Source organism: Nomascus leucogenys, chromosome 21 (assembly GCF_006542625.1).
Source record: "Nomascus leucogenys isolate Asia chromosome 21, Asia_NLE_v1, whole genome shotgun sequence".
In the NCBI taxonomy this organism is placed as follows: domain Eukaryota; kingdom Metazoa; phylum Chordata; class Mammalia; order Primates; family Hylobatidae; genus Nomascus; species Nomascus leucogenys.
In genome coordinates, this window is record NC_044401.1 from 32,277,299 (window position 1) to 32,296,782 (window position 19,484).

At 34.3% G+C, this 19,484-nt stretch overlaps 1 protein-coding gene across 4 annotated transcripts in view; it reads right to left on the minus strand.

The window, feature by feature from the left end:
- Positions 1-19,484, minus strand: part of CADM2 (cell adhesion molecule 2) — a 1,106,513-nt gene that overhangs the window by 326,743 nt on the left and 760,286 nt on the right. For 2 of the 4 annotated variants that reach the window (XM_003255142.3, XM_030801643.1), the window contains exon 2: positions 12,486-12,512. The exons of 1 other annotated variant lie outside the window; for it this stretch is intronic. In XM_003255142.3, coding sequence (XP_003255190.1) covers positions 12,486-12,512 — 27 coding nt within the window. Of the gene's footprint in view, positions 1-12,485; positions 12,645-19,484 lie in introns of those variants that run through there. One more of the 4 variants, XM_003255141.2, reaches the window with a different exon arrangement.

The window sequence follows — 19,484 nt, forward strand, 5'->3', positions numbered from 1 at the left end:
CTGTATATTACAACTACTTTTGACTAGGGCCTTAAACATAAACCCAACAAATATTTGGGTAATGAATAGATGAATAATTAAATGGGAATGAGTTGTTGTGTCACTGAATACATTTCTAGTTGCTACAGTTTAAAATAGAACAAATAAAGACGATAAGAAATGCTCTTTTAGTATATCTCTTACTATGCTGTGGGTTGTTTGTTTTAAGAAATCTCCTGAAAATGACTAAGACTTTTTAAAACTTGCATTCCCTTAACCTGTCTATTTCAAAAGAAAAAAGGCAGAAAAAGAGAGATATGGTGAGTTATGATGATTGAAATAGTGATAAAAGAAATACTCATTAAACACATATTTTGCTCTAATAAATATGAAGTCAAATTATCATGCTGAAATGACCTACTGGCCATGCCACCTGTTGTGCCAGATGCGTTAAGTAACATTTGAGTGTGAAAAATCCCAGAGCATTTGTTAACACTTCCCGAAAGGCTTGTAAAGAGTTTGAAAACCTATCTTGTATCTCAGCTATATTTTACCTAAATCTAAATTCATCCCTCAGTTTTATAAGGAAAAAATATTTCATGCATGAAAAGTGGTGTTTTATTTGCTGACAATCAGAATTCAGGTCTTCAATGAACCAAACATCAGATTACATAGGAGCATCTATCTCTATTTCTAGGGGAAGCTGTGTCTAATATACACAGATATTTGCTTTCTATTTCCTAGTTTCCATTTGAATTTGCTATCACAATCCTACGCCATTGTGAGTATATGTTATTGGGATTCTCAAACTCTGGGTAAGCAGCCAAGAGATCTGACTGTTTTTCCCAAGGTAACTTCCGGCTGAGGGGGAAGGTAATGACTTCAGGAACTATTTGGTGATTGTTCAGGCCAAATAGCATTCCTGCCTTGTCTCTAGACAGCATGCTTACTAAGTGAACTCAGTGCCCAGCAGATTATCCCCTCTTAGAGAAAACAGATTACATGGAAACGTTGTGAAATCCTGTTCTGCTGGTAGGTAATTTTTACTTGGCCAAGATGGGAAAACACATAAAGAGTGAGTTAAATTAGGCCGGGTGTGGTGGCTCATGCCTGTAATCCCAGCACTTTAGGACGCAGAGGCGGGCAGATCACGGGGTCAGGAGGTCGAGACCATCCTGGCTAACACAGTGAAACCCCATCTCTCCTAAAAATACAAAAAACAGCCGGGCGTGGTGGCAGGCGCCTGTAGTCCCAGCTACTCGGGAGGCTGAGGCAGTTGAATGCCGTGAACCTGGGAGATGGAGGTTGCAGTGAGCCGAGATGGCGCCACTGCACTCCAGCCTGGGCGACAGAGCGAAACTCCGTCTCAAAAATAAAAATAAAAAAAAAAAGAGTGAATTAAATCAATGTGTCTTTCGAAGTTTAGGCCAGATATAGTGTTGCTGCTTGGATGTCATTAAAATAACCTTGTATTGCACGATAATCAAGAATCAAATGTACAAGTAACTTTTCATCTGCCCTGTTCAAAATAGAAACAACTAGAATATACAATTTAGGTGTGCAGTTTTTACATGAGCTTTGGCATGTCGTTCTTGACAAGCTATTTTTAATATAAAGTTTCCTCCCACCTAAACTGTTTATATGTATGAAATTTTCGATTACGAGAATCAGTAATATAGACAAGAACTACTTTAGGTAAAGAAGATCTTATCTTCTTATCTTATATTATTCCAGTAATAAAATTTATAGTTTTCCCTTCACTTTCACTTGTCTTACACAGTACACCATAAATGTACTTTCCTGTGGGCTAACATGAGGACAAGATCAGGACTGTCATTCTAGGTGTCTGCTTGCTGGTCTCCGGTACTGATGACAATGAAGATAAATGAAGAATCACAAATGTTTTAAATAGTTTACAAGTATTTAAGGGCACTTATTTAATTCAAGTTCAGTTAATTTTTTCTGACTGCTAACTGTTTCAACTGTATTCTTGAAAGGACTTTCTATTCTCGTGAATCTGCCAATTTCTCTCTGACATTACCACTGACCACTCTGGGCAAATCTACCATTATTTCTCCCTGGACTACTGTAAGTTTCCAGGCAATTCACCTTTTCTCTTTGTCATCTATAGTAGTCTCTACTAATTTGTTTTTTCATGAGCAGCCAGTGATCTTTTTCAAAGTGTGAATGTAAGAATATTCCACCACCCCTACCTCTACCCCATTCCCTTTTAAAACCACTTAATGGCTTCCCATTGTTCTTAAATAAGAAAAAAACAAACAAGGAAAAAATAATAATTGAAAAAAAAACTAACAGAAAAAAGAAAACCCTGTAAATATCAAGGCACTGCATGGGCTGCCTATCTATCCCCTCTAATTTTAATCCTCGTTCCCTTGGATGTTCTCCAGAAACTCTACTGGCTGTCCTGTAGTCCCCTGCTGACATTCCCTTGACTTGGGCAGTTCTTCCCTCTGTTTGTTGCCCAGTTAATTCTCACTAGTTATTCAGCTTTTTTCTGACCATCATTTTCTCCAAGAAATCTTCCTAGCCTTCTTTCACTAAGGTTAATTTTCCTGTAGTTGAATCTTATTGTACCATTGTTTCACAGTAGCAAATTTACATTTCTTCAGGTGATTATATGATTAATTTCTATATCATATAGTAATTGGCAATTACCAAGGTTACCATTGCTTGTTTCCACATTGCTAAATCCATTTGTATCTATCTTGACTTATCAAGAACATTTGCCCCAGTTGAACACCACTTCCTTTTTAAATACATTTTATTCCACTTTATTTTATTTTATTTTTTATTTTCTTCTTTTTCTCTGACACCTTTGTTTGTATGTCACCATCCAATTGATCTCTTTACGGTTGGAGTATGTGAGACCTCAAGTTCTAACATTTTTGCTTTTTTCTCTAGCTATACTCATGAGTTTGATGAGCTCATTCAGTCTCATGTTTTTATTGACTGTCCATATGATTTTCAGGTAGTTTATCTAAAGTGTAGACCTTTCTTCTAAATTTCACATTTATTAACCCAATTGTTACTTATCATCTTCACATGAATGCCTAATAAGTCTCTTCAACTTTACATGATGAAAACTGAGCTCTCATTAGTTTGTTGTGTTCCTCCCGTCTTTTTGATCTTATAAATGTAACTGTGTCCTTCCAGTTTTCAAGTAAAACCAAACACACACACAAAAAACAAAACATCTACACTCCATCCTCTATATCATGTCCTACTTCCAGCCAGCAAATTCTACTAGATATAACTTTACCTCCAGTGCTATGATTCTCATCCTATTATAATCACGTTTTCCCCTGGATTCTTGGAAAAGCACCCAAACAACGCTCATTGCAGTCTTTTTTCACCAGAGCAACCAAATTGATCCTGTTAAAACTAAGTCAGTGCACATTTCTCTTCTGCTGAAACTTCCCATGGCTCTCTACTTCACTTGAAGGATACCAAAAATCCTTACATGACCTGTGTCTCCATTCCCTCTATGACCCTCTCTCTAACACTGTCCCAGGCTCACGCTTTTCTATTCTTACCAGGCTGTTGAATATCCCTCAAATAAGTTAGGCCACTTACTGCCTTAAGGCCTTTGTCCTTGCTGTTTTCTCTTCTTGGATTGTTTCCATTGACATGGCTTGCTTCCTCACCATCAATTTTCTGTTCAAATGTCCACTTTTCTCGGCCTACCAACTCAAAATTAGAACCACTCTCTTTTCTACTCTGCCCAAGTGTTCGTATCTCATTCTTCCACTTTATTCTTCATAATGGCTACTACATTGTAACATATGACAGTATGTAACTTTTTTTCTTAAACTGATGTATTTCCAGGAGTCCCTGGAAATTTTGGATAAAGAAATGATTGAATCATCGAGTGAGTGACAGCCCCATGCAGTAAAAAATAAAAAATAAGGACACACACACACACACATATATATATTTCTAGTTGCTACATTTTAAAATAGAACAAATAAAGATGATAAGAAATGTTCTTTTAGTATATCTCTTACTATGCTGTGGGTTGTTTGTTTTAAGAAATCTCCTGAAAATGATTAAGACTTTTTAAAACTTGCATTCCCTTAACCTGTCTGTTATATTTAAAAAGAAAAAAGGCAGAAAAAGAAAGAGAGATATGGTGAGTTATGTATATGTATATATATGTGTGTATGTGTGTATGTGTCAAATTATATATATATAATCATATATGTATATATGTATGTGTGTGTATGTGTATATGTGTCAAATTATATATAATATAATCTCCATTGTATCTTACCATAGTGCTACATGTAAATGTTTGTGTACTTCCAAAATAGAGAACACTGGGGGTAAGGCAGGATTCATATGCAGTTTCCCTGCATTGAGAGCGCCATGTGTTCTCATTTGGAAATCTCTCTTAGGAATTATATAGGATATTACATGACTTCTCCTATTTGGGCATTGAATTTCCTGACCATGAGCAAAGCAGCAGGGTCTCAGTGTCCCCAAAGAGTGATGCTTGACTGAAGATCAAATCAATAATTGAACAGACGCTAGAACCCAGGAATTCTGATAACTTTCCCCAAAGCTTTTTAATTATACACTTTGCCAGTGATAACCATTATATATCAGGATAAGTTAATTTTTTTCATTAAAAATATATAACCATAATTCCATCAAATTTGAAATACAGTAAATTACATTTATTTTTAGTGTAACTTAACTTTTGGTCTTGTAGCATTGTTTTAAAAATGTCCCACTAACTGCTACACATTGATCATTCTGTTTATCCTTATTACAGACTTTTTTCTGTTTCAAAACCTGTAAGAAGCCACAAATCTTGGGAATTTAATTACAGACTTTCTAAACCCCCACACAGCAGCTGTAGAATAAGCAAATACCAAGTTTATTAGCATAATAGAATGACATGAACCAACTGAATGAATTGAGTCCCAGAAGATCTTGCCTTTCAGAGGAGATGTGTTTAGACAGAATAAAAAAAGTATTATAATGATTTATTTATGGTAGAAATGAGGATATAAACTTAAAGTAGCAATGCTTAAACTGATTTATAATTGCTATACAAAATTGAGCCTTGTTTTCATGGCAAATGAGTTGTATTTATCCACATGTGCAGTGAAGCTCAAACCTATTTTTGCATTTCAAGAAACAAAGAGAGATGGAGAAAATGCACCTCCATTAAATCAATTGGAAATAATATTATTTTAGACTTGCAAATGGAATATATAACACTTTCTTTCCATTGTGACCCAGACTAGTTTGTACTTGGCAACATGAAAGGGGACAGTTATACAACAGAAAGTAATGAGATACTCCATAGAGCAAATGCATGTCAATATCCCTATACAGTGAGAAATAAAAAACAGAAACCACATCGAATGAAGTTGCACTTTAGAAACAACTAAAATTACTTATATTTTGATTCACTGGGTCATCTTACAATAAAATTTTTATGAGCACACTCCTTACCCCTGTTTGTTTCTTCTGAGTTCAGCACTTCACATTAGCTGTGCCTGAAGCTTTTCTAGAACCTTACTCATCTTATTGAGAAACTAATCACCTTCTCGCTTTCCCAAGAGGGAATAAGTGAGGTTAACATAAGGTAAGTGAATGACAGACCTAGAAGAAGGAGAGTTTTAAAAGAATGAGAAATGCCAGATTTACCTGGAGAATATTTTTCTGGCCAGTGGACCCAACTAAGCTGGTCCAATATATTCTTGCTAGCTACTCATCAGGCTACATTATCCCTACTCCCAACCCTACTCCTATCTGGGTGGGTGGTATATATGTAAATGCATTTAAATGAGTGAGATTCAGGTAAGTTGTAATATTGATTAATCTGATCGCTTTAGAGGATTTCATAAATTAAAAGCTTGAATTCAGGAGTTAATATGTCTGGCTTAGAATTTTTGCCCTGCCTCTTACTCATTTTGTGAACTTAAATTTCTTAACTCTGCTTCATTTTCCACATTTTGAAGATGAAGATAAAATAGTACCTATCTCAGAGGGTTTTGCATGGATTGAAAGAGAAAACACCTATGAATGCTTAGCACAATGCCTCACATGTGGTAACATTTAAGAAAGATTAGCTGTTATAATTATCATTGTTATTTACGTTTTTAAAAGTTAGAAAAAAGCTGCAGTAATATATCTTAATAAACATTATTGCAGTATTATACATAGCAATGTCTTCAGCAATTTTCTTAGGGAAGTGAGGTGAACTAGAAGGTAGATTTAGAAGGCAATCTTCCCAAAGGTACTAGCTCGGGGTCTTCCACCTGAATCCCTAAATGAAATATGTGTTACAGAAATACAATATGCTTTTAAATTCCCTTCTATATGTCTAACGCCCCTGACACATATTTCCTTAGATCAGTCTTGTGTAGAAAAAGCATAAACTTCAATAATTATCTCCTGATTCGTTATTTTTTTATGAAGATTTTGTAGCTGTTATGCAAGAATTTGAATAGTGTCTTACACTTTTTTTTTTTTTTTTTTTTTGAGACAGAGTTTCCCTCTGTCACCCAGGCTGGAGTGCAATGGTGCAATTTCGGTTCACTGCAAACTCCGCCTCCCAGGTTCAAGTGATTCTCCTGCCCCAGCCTCTGAAGTAGCTGGGATTACAGGTGCGTGCCACGCCCAGCAATTTTTTTTTTTTTTTTTTTTTTGGTATTTTTAGTAGAGACGGGTTTTCACCATGTTGGCCAGCCTGGTCTTGAACTCACGACCTCAGGTGATCCACTCGCCTCGGCCTCCAAAACTGCTGGGATTACAGGTGTGAGGCCATTGCACCCGACACACTTTTAAAATTAAAATCTAAAAATAGCTTAAAAAAAAGGAGTTAAGTGATCTTTTCAAAAAAATTATATTATGGCCTCATTACTTAATTTCTTCACTGATAATAAAAGCAGTATATTTTTACATTTTAAGTATTATATAAGCCTCTTTTTGTCATAATTTTCTCAAATTTTTTGTTTCACTTTCAGTTGAAATTATTTAATAATATCATTTACGTACTTTGTTTGTTAATATTAAAGGTGAAGAAAGAAAAACACATACCCAGTGGATCATTCATATCTTGCACTATATGTGTTTATTTTAGTCTTATAATGAATATAAACATATGAATGCCATTATGAAGAGGAAATATAGTGAAACTTACAGAAAAGTTTTAGTTTTGGGACTTAACTTGGACTACATGTTTTTGTGTTTGTTCATTTTTCCCACAGATATAATAACAATAATAATAGGTACGATTTACTAAGTGCTCACTGTGTGCCATTCCCTATGTTAATCCTTTTTTCTGTGCTTTATCCAATAAAATTGTCACAACTGAATGTTGTGTGAACTTTAATGAACATTTGTCCAGGTGCTCAAATCTAGCGAGTTGCAAAACAAAGATTCAACCTATTCCTGTCTGACTACAAAATGTAAGTCTTAATATATGAGAAATACTATATGATACAAATTAAAATACAGACACCTGACTTAAGGTAAAAATCTCAAAATAGTTTGAAGCAGTGTCTCAACTTCAGCCTCTTAAATGCCTCTCAATTCACCTCCAAAAATTATCATATGATGGGTAGCCTGGGATTCCAAATGTCCTATTTTGGCTTTATAGCAGATTTATAATATTCTCCTATGAATAAATCATGTACGTGGTAATATTATGTATGACTGTTACTTAACAAACCCAGCAAATTGAAATACTGATTCTCCTTTGAACCATATATATCTCAATTTAGATAGCTAAGGGCTCTGCATTATCTTAATTCTTAAGCAAAGTCAGAATAATTATGTTAATTTTTATTTGAGCACTGAATAATGATTACATGATTGTTGAGATTTAAGATGTTCACTTTGAAAATAATATCTAAAAGCTGGCATTCTAGAAATAGCATAAAACTATAGTTGCCAAATTTTGCATAAAAATAAAGCCCCCAAATCAGGACTAAAGACTAAAAATATTTTTTCTGGGTTAAAGCTATTTAAAAAATTGTAACATTTTGGAACAGTCATTAAGATACATTTAGCCTATTTTTATAAATGCATAACAGAGTGAAATAAAATTATTTTATACAAAGAAATTTTAAGACTACTTTAAAGTACCTCTCTCCTCTAAGTGGCAAAGCAGTGATGATCTTGTTAAAATTCAGCATGATATACAAATGTAGGATAGACTTGTATATCAAATGTAGCATGTTGAAAATTGAATCAGGAGACAAGTTAGAAAGTATTGCAGGCAAGCTCTGAAGAATTAGATTTTTTATATTTTATTTTATTTTATTTTATTTAGACAGAGTCTCCCTCTGTTACCCAGGCTGGAGTGCAGTGGCAGAATCTCAACTCACTGCAGGCTCTGCCTCCCTGGGTCAAGAGATTCTCCTGCTTCAGCCTCCTGAGTAGCTGGGATTACAGGGGCCCGTCACCACACCTGCCTAATTTTTGTATTTTTAGTAGAGATGGGGTTTCGCCATGTTGGCCAGGCTAATCTCAAATTCCTGACCTCAAGTGATCCACCTGCCTTGGCCTCCCAAAGTGCTGGGATTACAGGCATGAGCCACTGCACCCAGCCAGGAATGAGAGATTCAAAGAATAAGGATTCATGCAAAAGACACTATAGGGATAAAATTAGGACAATTTGATAATTGATTGGATGAGAGGGCCATTAAGAAAGAGAAGTTAAAGATGTTTCAAATCTTTTAAACTTAGAAAATTGGACTAATATTGGTGTCATCAGAACATATAGCAAACCCACAGGGTTCTTAGTTACAAAATAAGTAAGAATATCAGTTTCTAATATTAAAGTGGAAATATTCAGCAGGGTGATGAAAATATCAGACAAAAGCTTAGTAGTAAAGTCAAGTTCAGAAAAGTGTAACAAAGTCAACAAAAAAACCCTTAGGAAGAAAACATTCATATTATTTCTCTTTTGATTCTAAGCAAGAGAAACCTGTCTAGAAATTTTTATTAAAAGACACCTGTGTCATAGACCCAAAGAGTAAAGATAAAATAGAGCCTTAGCAATACGTTAGAACAAGAAAGCTTGTGCACCAGCAGAGTACTCTCTCAATCTCTCACTCTTCATACAGTCCTCCTTCCTTCTTGTGGCATTTGTCAAGCTTAATTCATTTTATTAAATCTACATACAAAATTTACGCGTGAAGAGTAACAGAACTGATCAACCATCTCTGTTTCTTTGTCTTACCTCCTTGACTTTTCCCTCTCTCTCTAGCTCTTTCCCAGTTATAAGTTTTCTGAGAAGCAACTCGACTGGGTCATTTATGTTCCTCTTGACAGGCAACAATAGTGAGAGAGGTTGGTTGCAGGTACACAGTTATCTAGAAAATGGCCCCATTCTTTATTTTGTAGGAAGTGAAGTTTATCTCTCAAAGGCAGTGTGGAAAGCTGAACCTACACTACAATAGTCGATCTTTTTAAGAGTCAAAGGCAACCTGAATAAAACCTATATTTCAGAACAAGATATAAATGGAGAGAGAAAGAAAGAGGCAAAGAGAAGTTTTAAAAAATGAAGTATGTACAGTGCCACTGAAACCAAAGGAAATGTAAAATCAAAAGAATATAATATGTTCATCAGGAAAAAAATAGCAATATGAGGATTGAGAAACCACCCTTGGATTTGGCCATTGGAGAATAATCAGTGATCTTCAGAATAACAGTTTCTACAGAAATAAGCAAAGAGCTAGTTGCTACATTATTTGATAAAACTCAGATACATTATGTTTATGCTACTGGCCTCCTATGCTGGTATAGTAACTCACATTTAAAACAAGAAGGGGTAATTTCCTATGCTATTACTAATAATTTCTGACTGATTCTCAACGAACTCTGTTTTAACCTAAATACCCACAAACTATTAAGAGTGTTTAAAAATATTACTGGGAAATTGATGTCAAATTGACCAGTTTATGGTTTCTGGAAATGAAATCATTACTCCTTACAAAAAATCAGAACACATTCCTCTCTCCAATATTCCAGAAACTTTCCACATTTGCATGATTCCATAAGGATAGATAAATGAGATATAATCCTCTTTAAAATTTATCTCGGTTCCCTGGTAAGTACTTTTTCTGGGCCAGGAGAAATGAACTATTCTGAAGCAACCACCTGTTCTTATGTTATCTTGGGTTTTATTTTCCTCTTATCCACTTTTTTTTTTTTTTTCTGTTTGAAGACCATTTGCCTTCATATAGAAATTAGACCAAAAAATCACTGAGTAATTCTTTCTATTATCTCTACATAATATACATTTTTCTTCAGCAATGGTTAGAAATAAAATTTCAGTTTCCACTTGAGGCACAATTAATTTTTGAACATGTCATTGCTTGCCTTGTAGATGCAAAAATATAAGCATGGGGAAAGCTATGTGCTAAGGCCCCTGCAGGCTAGTGTACAAGTAGAAAGAGGAGAGTCAAATAAAATGGCTAAGTGTGGAACACTAGGATGGAAGTGTGGAAGGCACTAAATTGGATACAGAAATATGCTTGCATTATAAAATTCTAGCCAGCTTGAGTCCTGAAATGACTTGACAGATACCTGTAATATAATTTATGACTATAATTCTCCAATGATGAAATGGCTTTTCCATATTTAATACTTAGCAGCCTGCGTATTATAATTCCAATTATTTTCCATTGTTTTGGAGAGTAATTGATTACTAGAGGTTTTATGTGATCATATACTGTAATGACTCATAATCACCCCATTGTCTGTTGCATCATCTTCGAATTTATTTTTCTCCACTTTCTTGTTAAAGTACAAGGTTTCATTCAAAAGATTTTCTCGCTACACTAGATTGTATTCATTCCTGTTTCCAGACCTTTAGTTAGCCTTCCTAATTATTTTTTTAAATATACTACTTTTTTTCTATGTACATCCTAGCCATCCTTCAAGAGCCACTTCAAGCTCCACCTCCTACGTGAAGTGGTCTCTGATGATTCCAGTGCTGATATGCATCTCCCCCTGGTTCCCTTTACACTCATATCCTGTACCCTGGAGCTGGTGCAGTGTGTATAGTTTGTAATTCCTCATTCCTAAAACTACACTTCTAATCCTTTTATTATATAAACATATTGTGCTTATACATTTATAGACATGTATTCATTATCAAATAATTTCTGAATTGCTGTGAATGTATTTATTTTGTTCACAGCCAGACAGAAAATTATTGTGGCAAGGATTGGCTGATTTTCCACCACATTTACTAGAACAGGAAACACGGCTAGGTGAGCTATAAGAAAGGTGACAATAAATTTGCCATCTCCTCCTTTACATATTTTGTATTCTATAAGCAAATACATTGCTATGACAATATTAGTTGTATGATAAAGGTTTGACTTTACAAATAGGGAGCAGTTAACACTTCAAAGATGAGCATATATCATAGTATTAAAACTAGCTGTAAAACTAGAACCTGGAACTGAAAGAGAAAAAAAATGTTTTTTGCTATTTAAGAAGCAAAAGCAAAAAAGATTTGTAAGTATGTAGGCTGCTCTAAACAGAATGAAATTGAAATACATAAATGATAGGTCTAGGATGCAGTATTACACATATATTTGAATTTTTCTTTTCTTTTCTTTTTTTTTTTTGAGACAGAGTCTCACTCTGTTGCCCAGGCTGGAGTGCAGTGGCGCAATCTCGCTCACTGCAAGCCCCGCCTCCCGGGTTCACGCCATTCTCCTGCCTCAGCCTCCCGAGTAGCTGGGACTACAGGCGCCCGCCACCACGCCCGGCTAATTTTTTGTATTTTTAGTAGAGACGGGGTTTCACCATGTTAGCCGGGATGGTCTCGATCTCCTGACTTCATGATCCACCCGCCTGGGCCTCCCAAAGTGCTGGGATTACAGGGCGTGAGCCACCACGCTCGGTCTTGAATTTTTCAAACCCATAAAAACTGGGACACATGGAGCCAAAATACTTTTTCTTTATTTTCAGTGTTGGACATGTGCATCCTTTATCATGAAAACACATTTTTAGGTTTCTAGCAAAGTCAAACTTAATGCAACTAAAAATGAAAAAAAATCATAAATAGAAATCGATAGCTTATAATATTCAGTTTTTAGAAGATTAAATTTTATTTTCACATAATTCTATAAAAGCATGCTCAGTTTTGAGACTTTCCATCAGCTTTATTTTATGCTGTATTTTATCCAATTCTCAATTTTATCAAGGAAACTAAGGTCCACATGCAAAATGTTAGTGCAAAAAAGCACTTTATTCCACTTTAAAATACTTAGGAATAAAGTGAGAAGTGAAACCAGAAAACAAACTCACAAACAACCATGCAAACATGTCTCAGAAATTGGATAACTGAAATAATTGATATTTGTATTTGTAGGAATTTATAAATAATATCTATACACTGAAATAGTATTATCACCAACAGAAATGGTTCTACCATTTAAGAGAACTTAGAAGATTGAGCAGAAAAATGAATGATGATGAGTCATGCAGAATAAACAGGAGCTCACCTTTAACTTTATTCTTTGAAGCAGCCGCTGGTACCAAGTAAAGGTTGCACAAGAAGAGAACAAACATATTAGATATTAGACAGATTCTCTTACTAGTAAGAAAGCAGAGATGTTATTGCTATTAAAGTCTAAGAGTACATTTGTGATTTCATGATCAACAGCCTAAGAAAGAAAATGACAGTTGTTACATTTCATTAGTGTTATGATTAAGATCCTTGAGTAAGAAAAAGTGAGAGCAGACAGAAGCCATGTACTACACATTCCAAACACTGCAAGTCACCATATTCCTTTAATGGAATGTATAATTCTTTAAGTTCTTCTTAACTCTAAATTTTATTTAACAATCAATTAAAACTATTACAGTTTAAATATACTTAATACTATTTAACAATCAGATTTTAACCCCATGATATTTGAGTAACTAGAAAAGCAGGCCACTTCCATTATTTGAGTGCCTACTAAATGCCAGAGACTGACTTTCCATACATCTACCACTTAATAGTGACAATCGTGAGAAGTAAGTTTTGTTGTCCCTGCCTCATAGATGTGGAAACTGGGATGGAGAAAGGTCAAATTACTTGCTGAAGATGACACATCTGGAAAGCAAATTTGGGATTTGATTCTAGGTGTATCTGACTCCAGAATCTGTGCTGTAAAATATTACCTTAAGCTATTGGGATTTAAGGAACTGATTCATCCACTAAATTGCAAGCATCAGTTCTACAAAGCCGAATAAAAATTATGATTCATTAAACGCCAGCAATTTTGGTACTTGGTTGACACATAACCATGAGACTAGAAAACTGTATTACTTTAAATGGCATTATTTCCATTAATAAGTTGAAGTATAAGCTTATATCTAGTGGTAAACATTGTTTAAAGCAGAAGTAAAGTTAACAAGAAAATTAGAACAGTCCTACAGGACAGTCCCTTACTCAAAGGAAAACTTCTGTTCAAAATGCATAATTAGATACCTCTAAATACTTTTGAAGTGATATAGTCTACTTTGACTTACTATTGAAAAATGAAGATTGACAAAAGCAGGAATGTGTTTTGGCTTTCTAAATGATGTTAAAGAGGAAGTAGTCCATCTCCTAATTGGGAAATGTGCAGTCTCGTTTGGTGGACTGAACTTTAGTAAAATTTAACATAGATTTTAGATCTAGTAATTATGAACTACACATGAAAACTTCTAATTTCCACTTCATTCTTTCAAGTTGCCTAGAGCTAAAAAAAATTTAGAAAGTCTGTGTACATACCAGGCTACTTACAGATAATTTTCGTTTTCATCCACAGTAACAAAAACTGCCTTACTATTTGCATATATCTTCTACTAGTTTATTTTAAAATCAACATATTCTTAAAATAATAAATTTTTTACCAGACAAAAACATCTTAAATAAAAGCAAAATTATTTTAGGAAATCTGGATTAAGCCCTTGACCCATTCAAACTCTTTTATTCCACAGCTTTCAAATGGACATAGACAAAGTGGGAGACTACTTAGAATATTATTGTGAAGATTTTTTTTAAAGTAACTTAAAATACAAAGTGTAACTATTATCTGTTCTTTGATATATTTACTACTTATGATGCAATAATTCATAAAATTTAAAGCCCACTAAAATATTTAATATCAAAACTTAAGTTTTAAAATTCAATTTCATCAAAAATCTACATTCCTTTAATGAATGTTTTGGCTTAATTGTTTAAGTACCAAATTGATATATATATAAAATTACAGGTAATATAGCAAAGTAAACAATATCCCCTCTTCCTTTCCAGTGTCAGCATCTGAGATAATCAATGCCAGCAATTTCTTAACGTTAAAAAATAAAATTTGCAGTTCTTATAAAAACCTAAAAAAAAGTGTGCATTTTGTTTCCAGAACAAGATTTTACTATACACATTAATTTGCAATCTGCTTTTCCCACATTTTCCAGGTTAATACACGGAGTGCTAACTTATTCATTTTAATAGTTGCATATTTTTATGTAGTTTATATGAAGTATGGAACTATTTTGTATTATCAACAGGTTTGTGGTTTGGGGGCATCTTGTTATATTTTGTTTTTTTCTAATAACAGTTTTGCAACTTGCATCTTTATGGCATATGTCTTACGCGCTGTCGTGGTGCTTTATTTCTTCAGGACATAAATTTAGAGGTTGTCTTCATATTTCTACTCAGAAAATCCTGGATAAAGATGAAGACTTAAACATTGAAAATGGAAGAGTTGGAAATATTTGGAGAGAAAGTGTGCAAGTATATTACAATTTCTAAAATAAGAGATAACTAGAAAAAGAGAAAAAAAGGAAGAGAGAAAGTAAAGCACAGAATCTACTATTTCAAACAACTGGTACACTACAGATTCTTCATATCTTTAAAACCATAAATTGGTTGATTTAACTTTACCTACTATTTGTTTTTAATTGGATTCCTTGGTAAAATGTTAGTTTTTAATTGGATCCTTGGTAAAATGTTAGTGGATTTTAAGTGAAAATAATTTAAAATTATTTTCCTTTTTTTATTTACTTATTTTTTGTGTGTATTGTTTTTAAGACTAATGAGTTATTTTTAGATTATGCTAAAATAATGTTTGTCTCAATTTCAAAGGAAAGATTACAATGCATCAATAAATTGACTTGTTCATTTGAAGAAAAAAATTTGCTTCAAACTCAAATTCATCACTTGAAAAATTTTAACATGAATTCAAAGAAAACATGCCAAAACCTTATAAAGTTTTGGAACAATAATAATTAATTAGCATATAACATATAACAGATACAACCAATCTTTTATAAGAAATCATTTTATTATAAATTAGTGAAATAATGATGGATAAAGCAAATCTTTACATTTATCAGTGGATTGGAGATAAGTTATTGACCATTCTCAAACATTGTATGAAGACAGAAGATTTTATTCTTTGATTATTGGGCAGGTACCAACATAGAAAAGAAAGAAAAACAAAAGCTCTATGCCTGTTTCTGTGTGCCGGCAGCTAATACCAGACTAGGTTAATATAATTGGAAAGAGGCCAGGCTATCAGGCTTGTTAGCCCAATTATAATTCTCTGCATATTCAATAAAAGAAGCCAAGATGACAGGAATACTGTCACGAATGTCATGTTCAATACTTGTAAGATTTTCCATTGTCAGCATAGTCCAATTATAAGTCAATTGTAAAGTGCACATTGCGCACCACCCAAAGTGACTGAAAATTATCTTAAAAATGCAATTTTAACTGTGTATAGATAAAATAAAAACAACAAAATTAAAGATACTTTGACCAGAGAAAAATTTTAGATATGACACTATTTTTTGTCTTTATATTAAAAGCAGCAAATTGTTACTATAACACAATTATTCATACTACTTTTTTCAGAGATTGTTCATTATAATATCAAAATTGTAAATGGTGACAATTATAATATTGATTTCACATGATTTTACATAATTTCTTTTGTGAAAACATGTATATATGTGAGGAAAAATCATGTGAATGATAAAATAATTACCATAGCTATTTATGTAGAAATGCTGAAGGGTTAGTGAATGTTAGTCATTATATTAATAAAGTTTATCTGAAAAAACATCAATACAAATAATCATAAAGTACAAATATATTGACTATGTTACTGTTTTGTTTAATCAGTTTTAAATTAGACACTTGTCTGGCTATTTGGAAGATGTATCGCTGCCTACTATTTTCTCAAAGAATTAGGGACTCTTAAACTGCATTTCTTGAAATGGAGTTCAGGGACTATTAATAGGGTATGAAGGCATTCTCAGAAGAGATTAGATAAATTTCACCCATCTCAAGACCAATATGACTAGTCACATTTTTGCTATTCTTTTATTCTTGCTTCTTATTTTAACAATTACTGTCATAACACTAGGGTCAAATATTTTTAACATTATTTGCAATATATGGGTAATACAGAGCTTACTGGATTTACTGGTGCCTTTAGAAGTGTTTGTTAGAAAGTTATTAATCAAGGAAACATTTTGTAAATAGTTAGCAAGGGCATTACTGGTATTTATGCAGAGAGAACTAAAGCACTATGGATCTTTGTATTTTAAGATTATGTAGAATTTTATTGAAATATTTTGATTTGGGCATTGTGTCTGTTATCTTTCCTCCTAAGCAAAAATTTATAGATAAGGGACAATTGTTTCTTAAAAGAGGAGGCAATAGAGTTAGAGCTTAGATTTTTTAAAGAGACAGAGATTCCTGACATCTATGATTTTGATGGCAGTGGCAGCCCATGTGGAGCAGCCACTGCCATTGCAATGGCTGCAGAGAGGAGCTACCCACTCCAGGGTCTCCTCTCTGCTAAGAGTAGCAGACATCAGGATAACCAGCTACAGAGAGGAGCTACTCACTTCAGGGCTTCCTCTCTGCTGAGAGCCGCAGAGGTCAGGAAGACCAGCTGCAGAGAGGAGTTACTCGCTCCAGGGCCTCTTCCTTGCTGAGAGCTGAACACTCTATGTGACAACCTGCTTGCAGACAAGAACTACCCACTCCAGGGCCTCCTCTGACCTATTGTCACTCAATAAAGCTCCTCCTCAACTTGCTCACCCTCCATGTTTCTGCATGTCTCATTCTTCCTGGGTACAGAACAAGAATTCAGGACCCACCAAATGAGGCTAAAAGAGCTGTAACAAACAGAGCTGTGACATGCTCCTTGCTTGCCATTGTGGGAGAAGACAAGAAAAGAAGAGCGTGGCCCTTCGGGGAGCCAAGACCTGGGAGCACCCCAGCCCAGGGCTGTGACTCCCTCTTTGGGGCCCTGCAGTTCCTAGAGTCTGCAAGCTTCCAGGCACTACCGTGTTTCCCGGTGCCAGCTGTGGAAGCTTCTTGCAGTGCACCTAGTTCAGCTGCATGCCGACACCTGGAGCTGCCCGCCCTGCTGGAGCACCTGGCATGTCTGACTGTGCACAGTGTCTGGACCCCATCTCACACACATACCCCTCACCATTCCACATCTCACTCACCCTTGGCAGTCATGAGACCCAGGCCAGTAGTGTGAGCTGAGTGCAGCCTGCCAGGCCAAGTGAGCGAAATGAGCCCAGCAGGCCTGAGCAAAACACGGGAAAGGTGCCACTAGCCACAGACATTTCTGACCAGAAAAATGACACCCCCAAAGATCCCGTAACAACTTCATATTCAGATATATTAGATGTTTCCCTTGATTCAAATGTATTTGCAGCAAAACAAAAGAAACAAAACAAAACATTGCCATTGGCAGATGCTGTGCAGTATAAACTTTTTATATATGAAAAGTTACACTTACAGTACACACTATAAATTATTAAAATAATGGCATTGCCACTACTTCCCAGAATAGATATGGTGAAAACAGATCAATCATGTAACAAAACTGTGCTTCAGAGGAGGATGCCATTTCTAGACTACAAAGCACTTCAGTGGTGAATTTACAGAGAAAAAAACACACTTCTGAATATATATATTTTAAAATCTACTGCGTCAAAATGTAGTAACCATTAGCTATTATATAACATAGCAATGTTAATCAACAAACCAATGATTTTAATTCCTTTATGATTGTAATAATACTGATTTGAAAAGGGGAAATTCTACTACATATAATTTATCAGATAGTACATTATTACTGTCTTTCAAGACACAGAAATTAAAATATCTGCTATAGAGGGCTAGATAACTGCCTACCTTTTCTCCTCCTTTTGTTTTCTTTCTTTAATCATCAAACACAAGGTTAAACACATTTTTTCACTAATCACATGAAACTTATTAAAATAGCATCTTTCTTAACTATCACCTAACATTGTCTAAGTATTAGATTTTCTTCTAAGCCTCATTAGAATTCAAAGACTTGAAAATGTGTGAATTTAATTTATTTCACTAGTTGTTATTTTTTCTTAATCACACAAATGTCATACTAGGAAAAAAGTGTAAAAATGGTTTAAAATGTTTTAGAAAGAAACACTTGCTATGGAGTTATACACAGAGTAGCCAAAGATTGGATGGATGGAAATAACTCTTAATAGAAATACTGCAGCTGCTAAATAAAGAAGAAACAAAAGAAATAGAAAGTCACCATTCTGCAATTTTAGCAAGTACTCATATTTAGGCAATGATTATCATTCAGGTAATATCAGTAAAAGGGAATCTACCAGATATTATACTCCTCTTCAGGGATGGACACAACACCACATAGGAAGAATTTTTGCAAAATAATGAAAACTGGATAGCACTATGTCTCTACATTGAAATTCCAAAGTCCAACAAATACAGGGGACAAAAAAATAGTCAAATGAGGCCATGAGTAAAATAACGAATGTGAGAAATGACACACAATTTTGCCATTTGGTTCCTTTAGCAAATACATTTCACGGCAAAAAAATACCAGTTAGAGGAGAAACCTAAAAGACACATCAATTAATTGTCATGTGTAGACTACGGTGGATCTTGAGTTGAGCATTAGATACTTCATAGTGTTAGGAAATTATTGTTAATATTTAGATGGGATAATACTATTGTGACTGTATTTTTTAAGTCTTTTTTGTTTTTTACAAAATTAAATGCTTGTGAAAAACCATTTCATAATAATTTTGGGATGTACAATGTTTCGTATATTTTCTTCCTATTTTTGTATGTGTTTGAAATTTTTGACAGTAAAAAACTGTTAACATGTTTTATATATTTAAGTAAAACTTGGATGTTTTTCTGTTTTAGGTACAGTTGACCTGTGAGCAATACAGATTTGAACTGCATGAGTCCAGTTACATGCAAATTTTCTCCTGCCTCTGCCATCCCTGAGATAGAATAGCCAATCCCTTCTTTTCCTCCTCCTTTTCAGCCTAATCAATGTGAGGAGGATGAGGATTTAGATCCTTATAATGATCCACCTCCGCTTAACAAAGAGTAAATATATTTTCTCCTCTTTATGATTCTCTTCATAACATTTTCCAAACTCTAGCTTACTTTAAGAATACAGTATATGATACATATACAA